At 28.9% G+C, this 13,603-nt stretch overlaps 2 protein-coding genes across 8 annotated transcripts; one reads left to right on the forward strand and one right to left on the reverse strand.

Moving 5' to 3' along the window:
• Positions 1-263: 263 nt before the first annotated feature.
• Positions 264-5,788, forward strand: Tti1 (Telo2 interacting protein 1). 4 transcript variants are annotated; one of them, XM_076370529.1, is made up of 15 exons: positions 264-278; positions 968-1,021; positions 1,142-1,315; positions 1,728-1,864; positions 1,951-2,128; positions 2,202-2,379; positions 2,452-2,777; positions 2,852-3,063; positions 3,207-3,605; positions 3,679-3,918; positions 3,995-4,540; positions 4,614-4,911; positions 5,050-5,278; positions 5,351-5,485; positions 5,570-5,788. In XM_076370529.1, exons 3-15 carry the CDS (start codon positions 1,152-1,154, stop codon positions 5,660-5,662), a joined length of 3,135 nt encoding a protein of 1,044 aa, XP_076226644.1. In that variant the 5' UTR covers positions 264-278; positions 968-1,021; positions 1,142-1,151; the 3' UTR covers positions 5,663-5,788. The 4 variants fall into 4 exon arrangements, with proteins under 4 accessions (XP_076226644.1, XP_076226643.1, XP_031846070.1 ...); XM_031990210.2 differs by lacking the exon at positions 264-278 and having other exon boundaries at positions 746-1,021; positions 1,142-1,596; positions 2,452-2,602; positions 2,696-2,777; positions 5,570-5,780; XM_076370528.1 differs by lacking the exon at positions 264-278 and having other exon boundaries at positions 744-1,021.
• Positions 5,789-5,863: 75 nt separating this feature from the next.
• EMC1 (ER membrane protein complex subunit 1) lies at positions 5,864-13,461 on the reverse strand. 4 transcript variants are annotated; one of them, XM_076370530.1, is made up of 16 exons: positions 13,243-13,461; positions 12,989-13,104; positions 12,474-12,657; positions 11,982-12,035; positions 11,392-11,547; positions 10,941-11,277; positions 10,549-10,852; positions 10,153-10,173; positions 9,451-9,623; positions 9,183-9,344; positions 8,817-9,101; positions 8,549-8,744; positions 8,276-8,473; positions 8,059-8,184; positions 7,751-7,978; positions 5,864-7,638 (listed from the first exon to the last, which is right to left on the reverse strand). In XM_076370530.1, exons 1-16 carry the CDS (start codon positions 13,383-13,385, stop codon positions 7,478-7,480), a joined length of 2,844 nt encoding a protein of 947 aa, XP_076226645.1. In that variant the 5' UTR covers positions 13,386-13,461; the 3' UTR covers positions 5,864-7,477. The 4 variants fall into 4 exon arrangements, with proteins under 4 accessions (XP_076226645.1, XP_031846071.1, XP_076226646.1 ...); XM_031990211.2 differs by lacking the exon at positions 11,982-12,035; XM_076370531.1 differs by lacking the exon at positions 10,153-10,173.
• Positions 13,462-13,603: the final 142 nt, after the last annotated feature.

A 13,603-nucleotide genomic window follows, 5' to 3' on the forward strand; every position in this document is an offset into this window, starting at 1 on the left:
CTGCAACGAAATTTGAAATTAAAATTTAGTTTTGTATACTAGGATCTGTAGCACGAAGGCTGCCGTGGCGGTCATCGATGACGGTGGTGTTCGAATCGTTTAAAAGTAATTACAATAAGATTTGATGGCGAATAAAAATTCTTAATGAAGACCTTCTGTCATGTGTTGTAGAAACGGACATTCCGAAGAATTTTTCCTTTTGAGAAAAATGTCACCTTTTAGTTTCTGAGATAATCGAAGAACTGTCGTTACCATTGCATAGTGTGTTATATGTATAGGTAAATCTTTATTAATAAAAATGAATGTTTCTTTGTTTGTCCCGTATGCGTTCGTATACCATTCATCCGATTGCGATGAAACTTTAGTGAGTTGTGCGCACATCCGCGAAGATTTCTGAATTATTACAATGATTTTATAATTTAAATAGAGCACTTTCTTTCTTTGAGTAACATGCCGGGCATGCAACGCATGCCGGGTACTCGTACTAAATATATTGTCGCATTAACACTAGATTTATGGACATTTATTATGCAGTTTATTCTACTGTTCCCAGAAATATTGATGTTCATCCGTTTAGATCTAGGATATCAAATGTTTAAAAATGTATTATTACGAACTATAATCACGTAATTGAATCAATCGAAATCGACTCAAACATTTACCGAATAATGTTTATAAAATTGAAAACCACGCGAAGTCACGGGTAACAGCTAGTACATTATGTTAATGTATTTACGTAATCAGCCTTCGTCATTCTCGTGTTTCGCGTCTCGTAGAATAATATACTTACAGTCCCCTTCATAAGAGTACAATATACAAGTGTACCGAAAGTCGTGGAACATCTAAAATTTTATACCATTGCCCTGAAAATACAACCCTTCTAACACCAAGTTCTGTTATCCAAAATATTTGTGGCTTTACTTTTGAAAACCTGTGAAATCTGATTATGCTGAAATGTTGTATACAGTTCCCTTTTAGATAAAAATAATCTTTGCGGGAAGGATTTCTAACGATTCGAAAGGTAAAGATCCAAAGTTATGCAAAAAAGTGATTTACCATTTTAGTGTCAGCCCCTATAATTTCGTAAATTTCTATGTTCTGATTGGACTGACATTTTACATATAGCCTCTTTTTGTTTAAGGAACATATTTATGAGAAAGATTTTTGGAAACTCGGTAGTTAACAGAATTTTACGAAGTGTTTCATCAATGCAATATCACTTCCTACGTTACCATTATACCATAGAACAGGAACCAATTTATCATCAACGAAAGACAGGTTGCCGGCAGCACAGACTTGACAAGTCTGTGGTTAAGTGAGCATCTTTTTAATACTACGTATAATATGCATGCTAACAGAGTTGTGTAGTTACGGACTGTTATTGTTTTTCGAGTTTTCAAAAATGGAACGACATCATATACAAGAAGCGTTCACTGTTTTAAAACCACTTTGTGATTGTTTGATGAAAAATCCGAATGTGAACACTGCACGTAATGTTGCTCTCGCTATAACAAAAATTTCGGATAAAGTTATTCAAGATTTATTGGAATATATTTTATTTCCACTAATTACTCATTTGCCAAATCAAAGACTGAGGTAAATATTATTACTTATCAAATACAAATGAATGTGCATGTAATTTGCGAAGTTTGTAAAATAGTTAGAATTAGTACATAAATTAATTGATTGACTGGATGAGAGTGTTAATAAATGATTTTTATGTACAGGAAAGATGTAAAAGAAGAATTAGTAAAAACAGTCCAAGCAATATTATCAAGAGCAAGAATATCCAAGCTAGAATATTTTAATAAGTTATATTCATGTCTCTTGATACAAATATATGATCAAACGCAACAATCTATGGGTACTTTGCTTTAATTATAGTTTTAATTTGATTAGAAAGTTATTAAATAACTATATAATGTAATTTAATCTATATATTTTATATAGTTATCACAGGTCACGAAGAACTTAAAGAAGCAGTACTTATTTGCATTAAGACTTTAATACATTCCTGTTTCATAGAAGTTATAGAATCATTGTATGTTAGAGAAAATGCCTCAAAGATAGGTCAAGGAATTTTATTGTCTATAACGATAGGCAGAACTGAAAAATCATGTTCGCTGAGGTAAATATAAAAGAATCTTATTTTCAATATTTTATTCAATTTTTATGTGTGCCTATGCTTTATAAATTTTTAGATTAAAAGCAGTAGAAACAATAATGGCTCTATGTCAAGTTGACGATGAAACAGATAGATCTGATATTATATTACAAGATCAAATAGCAGAAGTTATTATGTTATTTTTACCTGGCATTGCTAGTGGATTGCAGGAGATAGCTATGGGTAGCGAAATACAAGGGCATAAACTTACAATGGTAAAGTAAAATGATTTTTATTATTAAATATTTAGCAATATATTGAAATTTTATTGTAATATAAAATTTTAGTTAGCGCTAAGAGCTTGGGGAAGAGTAATCTCACTTGTAATGAAAGATAAATTAGAAGAACACGATACACCATCATTAGCCACTCTTATTAATGGAAATATTAACGTAAATACCAATCTTTTAGAGAGTTCGCTGTGTATAAAAGATCATAGTGAGTTAGAAAAACATCTTAAAAATGCAATAAGAAGCAAAGAATGGTTTAATGCTAGTGCAACAAAGCTTAATGTACTTGTTCAACAATTAGATGTACTGAAAAGGCATTCTCATTACAAAGTTAGAAAGGAACTAGTTCAAACCATTCATTTACTACTGACAACATGTCCGAGGTAAATAGTGTTATTTCATATCTATATTTTTATAAATAATTTGTTAAATGAAATTATACACATTTTTTAAATAGGAACATGACACCGAATGTTATGTTATTAATTGAATATCTAATATCTCTATCCGAAGATGAATCTGCAGAAATTCAAGAAGAAGTTGAAAAAACTTTAAATGCAGTTAGTGCAAACTATATGCAAAACAGGAATATGCGGCCTTTGGTGGAATTATTAGAAGAAAATTTTTATAATTTACTGACAAAATTACCTAGAATTATTAGAAAATTTGGTACGACTTTTATTTTATTTTTATACGTGTCTATTTATACTGTAAAAAATATCTTAAATCTAAATCTTAATATTTTAAATCTTTAAGAAATATATAAAATCCAATTTTTACTAGTAAAAAATAAAATATTGTATGTTTCCTAGATGATAATGATCAGTTATCTTGCATAAATCAAGTTGCTGGTTACTTAAAACTTCTTGGAGAACAAAGATTACCCTTCATCATGATGTCTGCGCCGCATGTTCGAAGGTTGTTATTAGCACTCGTCTATGTATCTGAAATAGATTGCAGTGACATTTCTCTTTTGCAAGCTGTAAATGTTAAAGACTTAGAAGAACCAGCTTATTCATTTGGATCACATTTATGGAGACGATTTAAATTCATTCAGAATAGGTCTTGTGAAGAAAAAGTTGTAATAATATGTAAATACCTTGGGAAATTTGGAGATATCAAACTTTTAGTGGATGCCATATTTAGACTCATACTTGATATTCCACAACATAAAAAAGAATTATTTTTATTACTAAACTGGATAATAAATGGTACATGCAATATATATTTTTTAAAATAATTTATAAAACAATGATGTTATTAACTGTTAATTATATATTTTAGTTCCACTTAAAGATGCCTCATTTTTATCAATTTATAAAGATGTTGTGGATTTTTATATAAATCCTGAACATTGGTATTTACCTATTGAGTGTACCGAAGATACACCTTTAGGTGTTGCTCAAAATAACGTAGTTCAATGTTGCCTATTGCTGGAAGGATTAGGATTAATGGCTCAAAACTTAAAACGAAATTATGATAGATTTCTTCTTAAAACATTATATTTAATTATAGAACGTGCAGGTAATCTTAGTTATACTATAACAAAATTAATAGCTGATACATTCAATAAATAATAATCTTTTATTTGTATTTTCAGGTAGCAACCACAGTTTAATTAGTTTTGTTGGAACTCAAACTCTTGAGATCATTGCAAAATCTCAAGAACACAATACAGTGGGTGATCTTCTACGCGCAAATGTTGATTATTTTTCATACCACGTAACAGTAAAATTACGTCGCGTAGAACGTAATCCTGGTGTACTTAATGTTATAGGAGTTGTCATGAAATATAGCACTATAGACGTATTACCTTGTTTAAGAGAAATTGTGGAAGATGTTCTTCTGCAATTGAACAACAATTTTCAAAAGAAAAACTCACATGCTTTTTTGAAAGTATTTTTCACGTTTACAGTATGTATAAAAAAAATAGTCAAACCTAAAGATGTACCAGTAATACGGAAACAAAGTATAATTGTTGAAAATAAATCATCAAAAATTATTGAATCTTTATTGGATTATTATAGAATAAGAAAAGAGATTGATAAAGAAATAGAGGAATCTCCAGCTGATATTGATTTAGAAGATGAGGTAGAAACACAAGCTTTAGAAGAATGTGATGAAGTACATTTAACAGAGGAAAAAGGTAAATATAAGTGGTTTCATTAAAACATAATAAATTTCTAATTCTTTATTAATACAATCAATCTAAACTATAGAAGAAAAACAGAATTTACCGCTTTATATAAAAATGATCGAAGATGTGATGAGGCACTGTTTACATTTTCTACCATCTAAAGAAGTAGAAAAGTCACTACTTGCGATGTCAACATTACAAGAAGGTCTCCAAATTTTAGCTGAATGGGAAAATCAATTATTACCAATAGTACATTTACTTTGGCATCCATTAGTAGATCGATTTCACGATGAAAATGTCTTAATAATTAATCGAGCGTGGCAATTGTTAAATGTGCTTAGTTCCGTTTCGAAAGATTTTATCAGATCCAGAACCCTCAAGTAAGTTTCTTACATCTTCTATGTTATTATAAATTATTACTTCATTTTTCAAATAATAAATGTTAATGTAACTACATTAGATTAGTAAATTAGTAGTTAATTAGTTAACAATACTATAAATAATATGATTACTTTTAGACAAGTTTTACCAGCACTTTCAAAGTTTTTAAATAGTTCAGCAAGTAAAAGTTACAATACGAGTTCGGAAAATATTTATAAATACACTCAACTTTATAAGTTACAAAAGGAATTACTTTCGTCACTAGGTGCAATAGTGAAAAATTTAAATTTTCTTGAAAACGATACATGGAATGTTCTGAGTGTTGCAGAGCCGTACCTTAATAAACACCAGCATCCCATATTACAAGTATATAGTTCTACAAAAAATATATAATAATTATATTTAGTCAGGTTTTATATACCTTCTTATTATTTATAGTCATGCTGCATAAACTTGTACAAAGAAATTGCGGATTATAATTCAGACATTGCTTGGGTGAAGTGTCTAAGTATTATTAACTCTAAAATATCGAAAATTACTTCTGATGAGACTATTGATATAAACAATTTGATGGTAATTTTTATATAGTTTATAAACCAATATATATCATATTAATGACCATGCATTAAACATTTATATATTTTGCTATTTTTTCAGCTACCTGAAAATGCTGCAACAAACGAATATTACAAAAATATTCAAATCATTATAAAATATATACAAAATAAAGATTTGTATTCGGAAATGTGATAAGAAAAAAGAAACGAGATCAAAGTAAGTTTAACAAGTTTATTGTGTTATCAACATTGTAATATATTGTATAATGATATAAATTTGTATTATAATAAATAATGATATTTACATTATACGTATGTTTTTCCTGTTGTATTTCTAAAATCGGTTTTTGCATCTTATAACTAAGAAAAAGAATGAAAATGGGAGAACTACTAATAATATTTTAAATTTTTATTTGTATTCAATTTGTATTTCGTAATGGTACTTCACATTTTACATTTTCGTAACATTACTGTTTACATTCCTATTTTTTACAATAACTTATGTTTGTTAGAAACTTTACATATATCTACAAAGCAAATAACTATTCTATGTAACAGAAATGATTTTATGTTTCTTATTCACAGACGATATAATTCATTTAATTTGTAATTATAAATATACAATAAATAAAATCATTTATTTGTACTGTGATACATGTTAACTTCTATGCAGAATTAATAAACCAACATATAATGATAATTTAATATTTCCTTTGTTATTGTAAATATTTAAATGAAAGAAATGTAAGTGTTACGTTAATATTCTGTTGACAATGAAGAAAATATTAATGAAGTAAATTGCACTTCAAAAACCAAAAAATACTTGTAGACATATATGATTAAAAACTGCAATGTATATAAACCATGTATGTTTATAACTCTTTTTTAGCCATTCCTTTTTTAATAAATCTAGCGATGATTAGTGTGTTTAAAAAATATAACAAGATTATTCAATGGAAATTTCTTAGAAAATTTTCTTATATCGTACATCACTAGTTTCATAAATAAAATATAAGTTTCAGTGGCAATAAATTAATGTATTTATATTTTATAAGATATAACATGAAATTTGCATATATTATTATGTACATTTTACTTTTCTTTCTTCTACCTTAATTTGATTTAAAAACAATTTCGTAGCATACGTGTAAGTGTTTATCTTATTTCATACTTATGTGACAATATCCCAAGATTTTATATTTAAAAAAAGAAAGGAACATAAACTGTATCATTTGTTGATAATAAAGCTGCCAGAAGTGCGTACATATGATGTACACGTAAGTTTTTCGACAATTCGAAAATAAACTAAACCAATATTAATATCTTAGATATTCATGCTTCATCATTGTTCAATATTTAATAGATCGAAATTTGTTTTGTAGAGTGTTCACATGTTGAAAAAATCTGTATGTATATACAGTAGTCTCCCGAAAAAACTTGAATTAAAAATGTTCCTACTTTTTGGAATTGCACAGAAAATGTCCTTTAGAATATAATTTTCCTTATCTTCAACTTAAAAGAAAACTATTCTTAATTTTGCATTTTTTATTAAAAAAATATATTCGTATAGTTTGCAAATGAGTTTATACTGATAATAAACCAGACTGAATTATTCAAGATCTTCGGGGGAAATACTGTAGTTTGAAGAAAAAACTAATTATAACTTGAGCATGTTGTCAGTTATTTTACTGATCTAATAATTAGCGATCATGGTCCACTCTTGTCATATAATGACTAAGCACACTGCTTGAAAATTCAGATATACAATTGTATCTATAGCGTGTGCGTTTTGAACCAATAAAGGAACAAATATAAATATATATATATATATGTATGTTTAGATATTTCAGGTAATGTAATAAACTGTTAACATTTACTTTTGCAGTAACATTGTCTTTTTATAAAACAGTACCTTTTCTTTACAAATTATTATTAGCAAAATGTTTTACCTTTAAGGAACAAATACTTAAGAATGTTATGTACTGATTTTTTCTAGTGAAACGATACATCATTTCCATGCTTGTTTCTGAGCTTTCTGTGAAGCTAGTTTCTTTGTAACGTACGATGAAATTAAAAGACCTGCTAATACTATCATTATTAGATAATAATCGAAATCTTCTTTCAGAACATCAAACGTTTTAGATGGTGTCACGCGCGTGTAGAACAAGTCTGTAATAAATTGTATTGTATGTATAATTAATCATGGTATAAACATTATTTCCCATAAATTAATTCGGTTTATAAAAACAGGAAAATATAATTATAACAACGAAACACTTACCAAGACCATATACAAAAACTAAGCAAGTACTTTCAAGGCCACTAGGACTAGTATGAACACCTGACACCCTAAATACGCTTTGATTATAATTAATTATTGCGTCCATTTGAATAGGTATTTCTGGCATGTATGGTATAACCCCTTCTTCGCGTACTTCTGGATTAATAGGCCGCCGCGGATCTACCATTTTCCACGGTAATTCCAATACTCCACCACTGGCTAGAGCAACTATAAAAAGTAACTTATCAGTAATCGTATTTTATTTCTATTTTAAATTTCGTCATGCAATATTTAAATATTGTATTTACCTATAATGTGCTTGCTTGTAATACCCTTCTCTGTAATAGTTTCCCGCATAGACTCTATTGCTGCAGGGAAAATAAAGGCTTGCCTTTCCACAATTGGCAATTTCGTCGTAGATAAAGATGAAAACACTGGAACGGTATATAAACGATTTAAAGAAAGAAATTTAAGTACAATGAACATTTTTTTTGCAACCTGTAATTACAAAAAACTATACAGTACCTGTTATATTACTCTGTACTTTTCCTTCATAAAGTTCGAGACTAGCGATTTCAGTTCTACGGCTTTTTTCATTAAAGTAGCTGTATACTATCCAATTTTCTGAATGCACAATATGAACTGGACCACGGACTCTCTTATGTATAATAGAAAATATCATTGCTCCAGATACTACGTCCAATAAATACAGATTAAGCGTATCTGAAAGAAATAAATCGTAAAAGCACGTTACTCAAAATTTAACGCTACTTTAATTGTAATTCATCTTGAGCTTACTCTTATGAGTATATCCAACACCCTCGGTTACTATGGCAACTAAATTAGGATTAATATATTTATATAGAACAGATCTATCACTTAAAACTCTACCCTGAGAATGAACACGTTCTATTGGATTTTTCGATACAACATGCGTTATTCTTTGGTTTTTCGGTGAAAGTAGTAACTCCCATACTTTATGAGCGATAAGTTCCTATAAATTAAATCTAATTTCAATATTCACTTTAACATATCGTATGAATTATGTATTTTCTATTGTATGTACCTGAGTTGTACTGTACGAAAGAGAAAATCCAGATAATACACCTGTTGTTTGATCAGCAGTAAACATATACATATTTTTACCAAAAGATGCAGCCATTGCTGTTGCACCTTCAGGATATATGTGTGCTCTATCCCGAGTATCAAGGATAAGCATACTTCGTAAGAAATCATCGGTTGTAACATGAAGTAACATGGATTGCTTTATTTTATATCCTAGTTTTATTAAACCATCTAATGGTTGACCAGTAATTGGATTAAATGTGTATATGACTCCCTGTTCTGTATCCTAAAACATGTAATGTAAATTATGCAATATAAAACTGAAATTAAAAAATAATTTCGTTTTTATATGTATAGGAAAACATACTTTATCTTCTGCTAATAGCGTGCATTGAGGTGGATACGGAAAATGTCTACTGCCACGTTGCACGTATAAAACTATTGCATTAGATCTTTTCACAAAACCTTTAATGCTTGGTACTCTGAGTTGCCAAATAATTTCGCCTTTCCTAGTTTCAATACCATATAACTATAAGCAAAATTACATGTTGTATATTGTCCATGTTGGTTAATATATATATTTATCAACTAGCACATGCAATTTATTAATTAGTAGCTATAAAATAAAATCATACCTTTCCAGTTGAAGTAACAAGAACAATCATTTTATGTAATCCAAATTTATCTCGTACTAAATCAGTACGTTGGTTGGATGGTTGAGGTGTAATACTTAATATAGATTGGAAAAATGCTTTTGCTTGCTTGAATTGTGAGCTGACTCTTCTGATCATCATACTTAGCACATCCCCTAATTGTAACATAAAATTATGAAATTACATATATTATATGAACAAGAAAGATACTGCGACCTGTTTTCCTATTTACTACTGTTATTAAAAAAACAGCAAAGTATGCAACTGTAAAATTGAAACAGTAACAAATAGCACGTGATTCAAGTTGCGTTAAAACCAGTTGATTAAAAATTATTTTAAAACTATAAGTTTGTAGATACAATTACAGTCTCAGATTATTTGTATTTATGTAATTATTCATGCATAGCACTAAATATAAATTACATTATTCAATTATTTTCAAACGTGTCATTTAAAATCCTTCTATGCAAGTGTATTCATTGAATTTCTAAATGTTTAAAATTTCCATGCAAATACTAATTGCCATGTCGCAATTTTTTCTAAGTAACAGAGGGTTAGACTATAAAAATATTCTCTTCACATTTACATGAATGCCTAAGGAAAGTCGATACATGCGAATAAGTCTAAACGACACCAGGAAAACAAAATAATTTTCAAACCAGCCCTTGCTGCTTCACTACTTACATGAACTGTCTACATCAATACCTGCCAGCAGCCATTCACAAAAGAAATATAATTAATATAACTTAAATAATCTGTTTTTGTTAATTATGAAATTAGAAAAATAGAATAATTCTGTTATCATTATTACAATTAAGTTACAACATCAAGCTTCTTATATTATTTGAATAATAATATAAATTACGAAACTGCAATATAATAACGTTTTTTTTAGTATTCCTAATAACCATGTTAAATTATTTGATATTTTATAAATATGAATTCAGAATGTATCACAAACTCCAATGATTATTTAATTTCTAGCTGAATAATTGAAAATAAAAGTATTATTTATTTCAATTTTTGCGGATTTTTAATGTACCTTAATAAACATGAAAGTAATATATGATTCATACTTACTTTCTTTCTGATCAAATTCTGTTTCAATAGCCTGTTCCCTATCGGACATAGGCAATTCTATAATTTCCACTGCTACGATACTAGCAAGTGCTTCCTCTCTTGCCCATATTAATTTATTATGTTGTAAAAGTGCAACACTGTGATCTTGTGAGCTTAATAAATGTCGACACGTTATGCCTTTTGCTTGTCGAGGGCAAACAGAAGCCACAATTGTTGGCGACAGTAAAGAACCATGCTGTAGAGTCAACGATAAATTTGGCATTGGTTCCGATGTTAAAAGTTCTGTAGCTGTAATTACTGTTGTCTAAAATCAAATAATTTAATGTCTTAATAATTATATGTAAATAACATTTCAGAAGTTTTACAAGTGTGATTAAAAATAAAGTATTTACTCCTGCTTTATACGTTGTTTCCAGAAGCACTTTTTCATTGTCAGCTGAAACAATATAGAGCATTGCATCACCAGCTATATCTCTTTCAATAGGAACAGGTTTTTCTCCAATAATAAGAATTCGTTTTCTTTGATTAGCATCTGCGCTAATTGATACAGCAGGTTCTTCGCCAGCTAGTGATTCTATGTGATATGGACCTTGTGAACCCCCACCAAATATTGCGAACATGGAAAATGATTCTGTCTTAACATTTCTATCAAACAAGTGTATTAAGAATAATATGGCTAGTGAATTAACCCCTCTTAAACATGCTAGATATGGAGCTGCCAGAACACATCTAAGGAAAAAGAAAACAAACTAAATTAAATAATATCAATCGATCAGATGAAATAAAAGTTTTTAATGTAATCAACGTAGAGTATAACAGTCATGTTTTAATTTAGTTTCTTACTCTGTTTCCTGATTTATAAATTCTGCAGAGATTTGCGATGTCTTGAGTTTGTCTCCTGTTTTACTATCATACGATGTCACTTCAACAGCGCTATTATAAATTGGTAAAATATGATGTAGCGTACCATCCTTTATGTGCCACTTTACATCTTTGATTCTGAATAGTAACACGAAATTGAAAATGTTAACATAAATAATGTGCATTATCTTAGCTAACATATAATATTTATCAATAATATTATATAATATGATCACACCAATTAATTATACATATATTATGTACACAAGATTGAAAAAAGTATTAAATAAATTAATAATTATTGCAGAACAAGATGCTTCAGTGAAATTATTAAAGTGATACGTATACAAATTACACAACATAGAAATTGATTGATTTTTAAATCTGTCTTGTTTATCATTTTCGATTTCTTTTCTATATCTTTTTTTTTGCAAAGAATAAAGTGTAAAACATGAAATGCAATACAAGAATTACACTGAGTACAGCACATCATACATGTGAGATTATTAATCACTGAATGTATAGAATATACATGTATTATTGATTGTGCATTAAGATAAGGTAAAAAAAACCTGTGAGCACTGTACAATCCCAATGTAGAAAAAGATATAAATGGAGAGAAACGTCTGAAAATCAATAATCATAATTATCTCTCATTATGTACACTGTGTCTCCATTACATACTGTACCATTAATTAACATATTTTAGTTCATTTTTATTAAGACTGTTAACACGTTCGCAAATGTGGATGTTATAGCAGTCATTTTCATCGTGATGCAAAATGACATGAATGCTATAACATTCAAATTTATAAGTTGCATTATCATGTATTTAATTCCATATAGCTTTAATTTTTTTCAAATTATTATGCACTTTAACCTTGGGAGTTGAAAAATAAATCACCTATCTATTTTTGCTGCTTATTAAAATTATTACTGTGCACGAACGTGTTAAGCAATATGAAAATCCTCATGTACTAAAACTGACTTAAAGATAAATAATTTTACACAGCAACTATGACAACTCCTTTTACAAGTAATTATTTTTAAAGTGTAATATTAACCTATCTGGACTTTGTTCAGCTATTGGCCATTCATGAAGGATATGTCCTGTGGCTAAATCCCACGCACGAACAATAGCTGGTACTCCCCCACTTACAGAAACAAGATCTCCATCTGCAACTCCACCCATTGCATGAATATGACCTGCATATCCCTTTTCTAATACACGTCTCCATAAGATTTGTCCTAATGAAATGAATTTTTTTATTAATCTTCATATTTACTTTGTTTTCTGTATTTAGAAATATGTTACTTTTCACAACTTTAGAATCAATAATTAAAAAGATTATCTTTTCATAGTCTCATAATATAATTTCTCTATTAACTTCCATGGAATAAGAAACATCAAGTGTTAATATTTGCTGATTCTTTCATTTATAACATAGAATAATGTAAATATTGAAAAGTCTTGCCACTTATCAAATTATTAATTAATAGTTGACAATTTTCGTTTACAAGTACAAAAGAAAATTTATTCATTATACGTGGCTGTTTTAATATCAACGTTTATGACTACCTGACTTGAGGTTTAGCGCAGCGATAACATTTTCCTCAGTAGCAACAATAATCTTTTTTGCAGTTGAGACGGTGTCAAAACTGGCAAACTTAATTTTACCGACATAATTTTGTTTCCTGCAAATAAAATAATGAATCTTCCGATTAGTGTAATTCGATTAGTAGACACAGTGTCAAACAAGGAAGCATGCTACTACATTATTTAAGCGCTCAGCATTACAATCAACATTCGTTTCAAAATACGAAACATTTTACCAGTCAAATTTTCCAATTTGATCTTCATAGAGACACATAGACAAATTAAACAGACCGATTAACACGATAAGGCATTGTAATATTTGAACATCAATTAAAAACCGGTTGATGTTTCCTCTAAAACTCCATACGAACAGAGCCATGATGATTACAGTGAACTTATCAATCCATCTGCTTATACAAATTTCCTCCGCTACTAACTGCTATAGTCATTGGTTACATAAAGAGAGAATAGCTACTGTAGCTAAAAAATATACTCTACCTTGGTATACCTGAAAAACAATATTTTCGCGGGATCATTCGAATGATAAAAAAAGATGGTTGTTTCAACAATGATCATTGATCTTGTAATTTCTTTTAG

The sequence above is a fragment of the Nomia melanderi genome, chromosome 9, assembly GCF_051020985.1.
Source record: "Nomia melanderi isolate GNS246 chromosome 9, iyNomMela1, whole genome shotgun sequence".
NCBI classification, from domain to species: Eukaryota; Metazoa; Arthropoda; class Insecta; order Hymenoptera; family Halictidae; genus Nomia; species Nomia melanderi.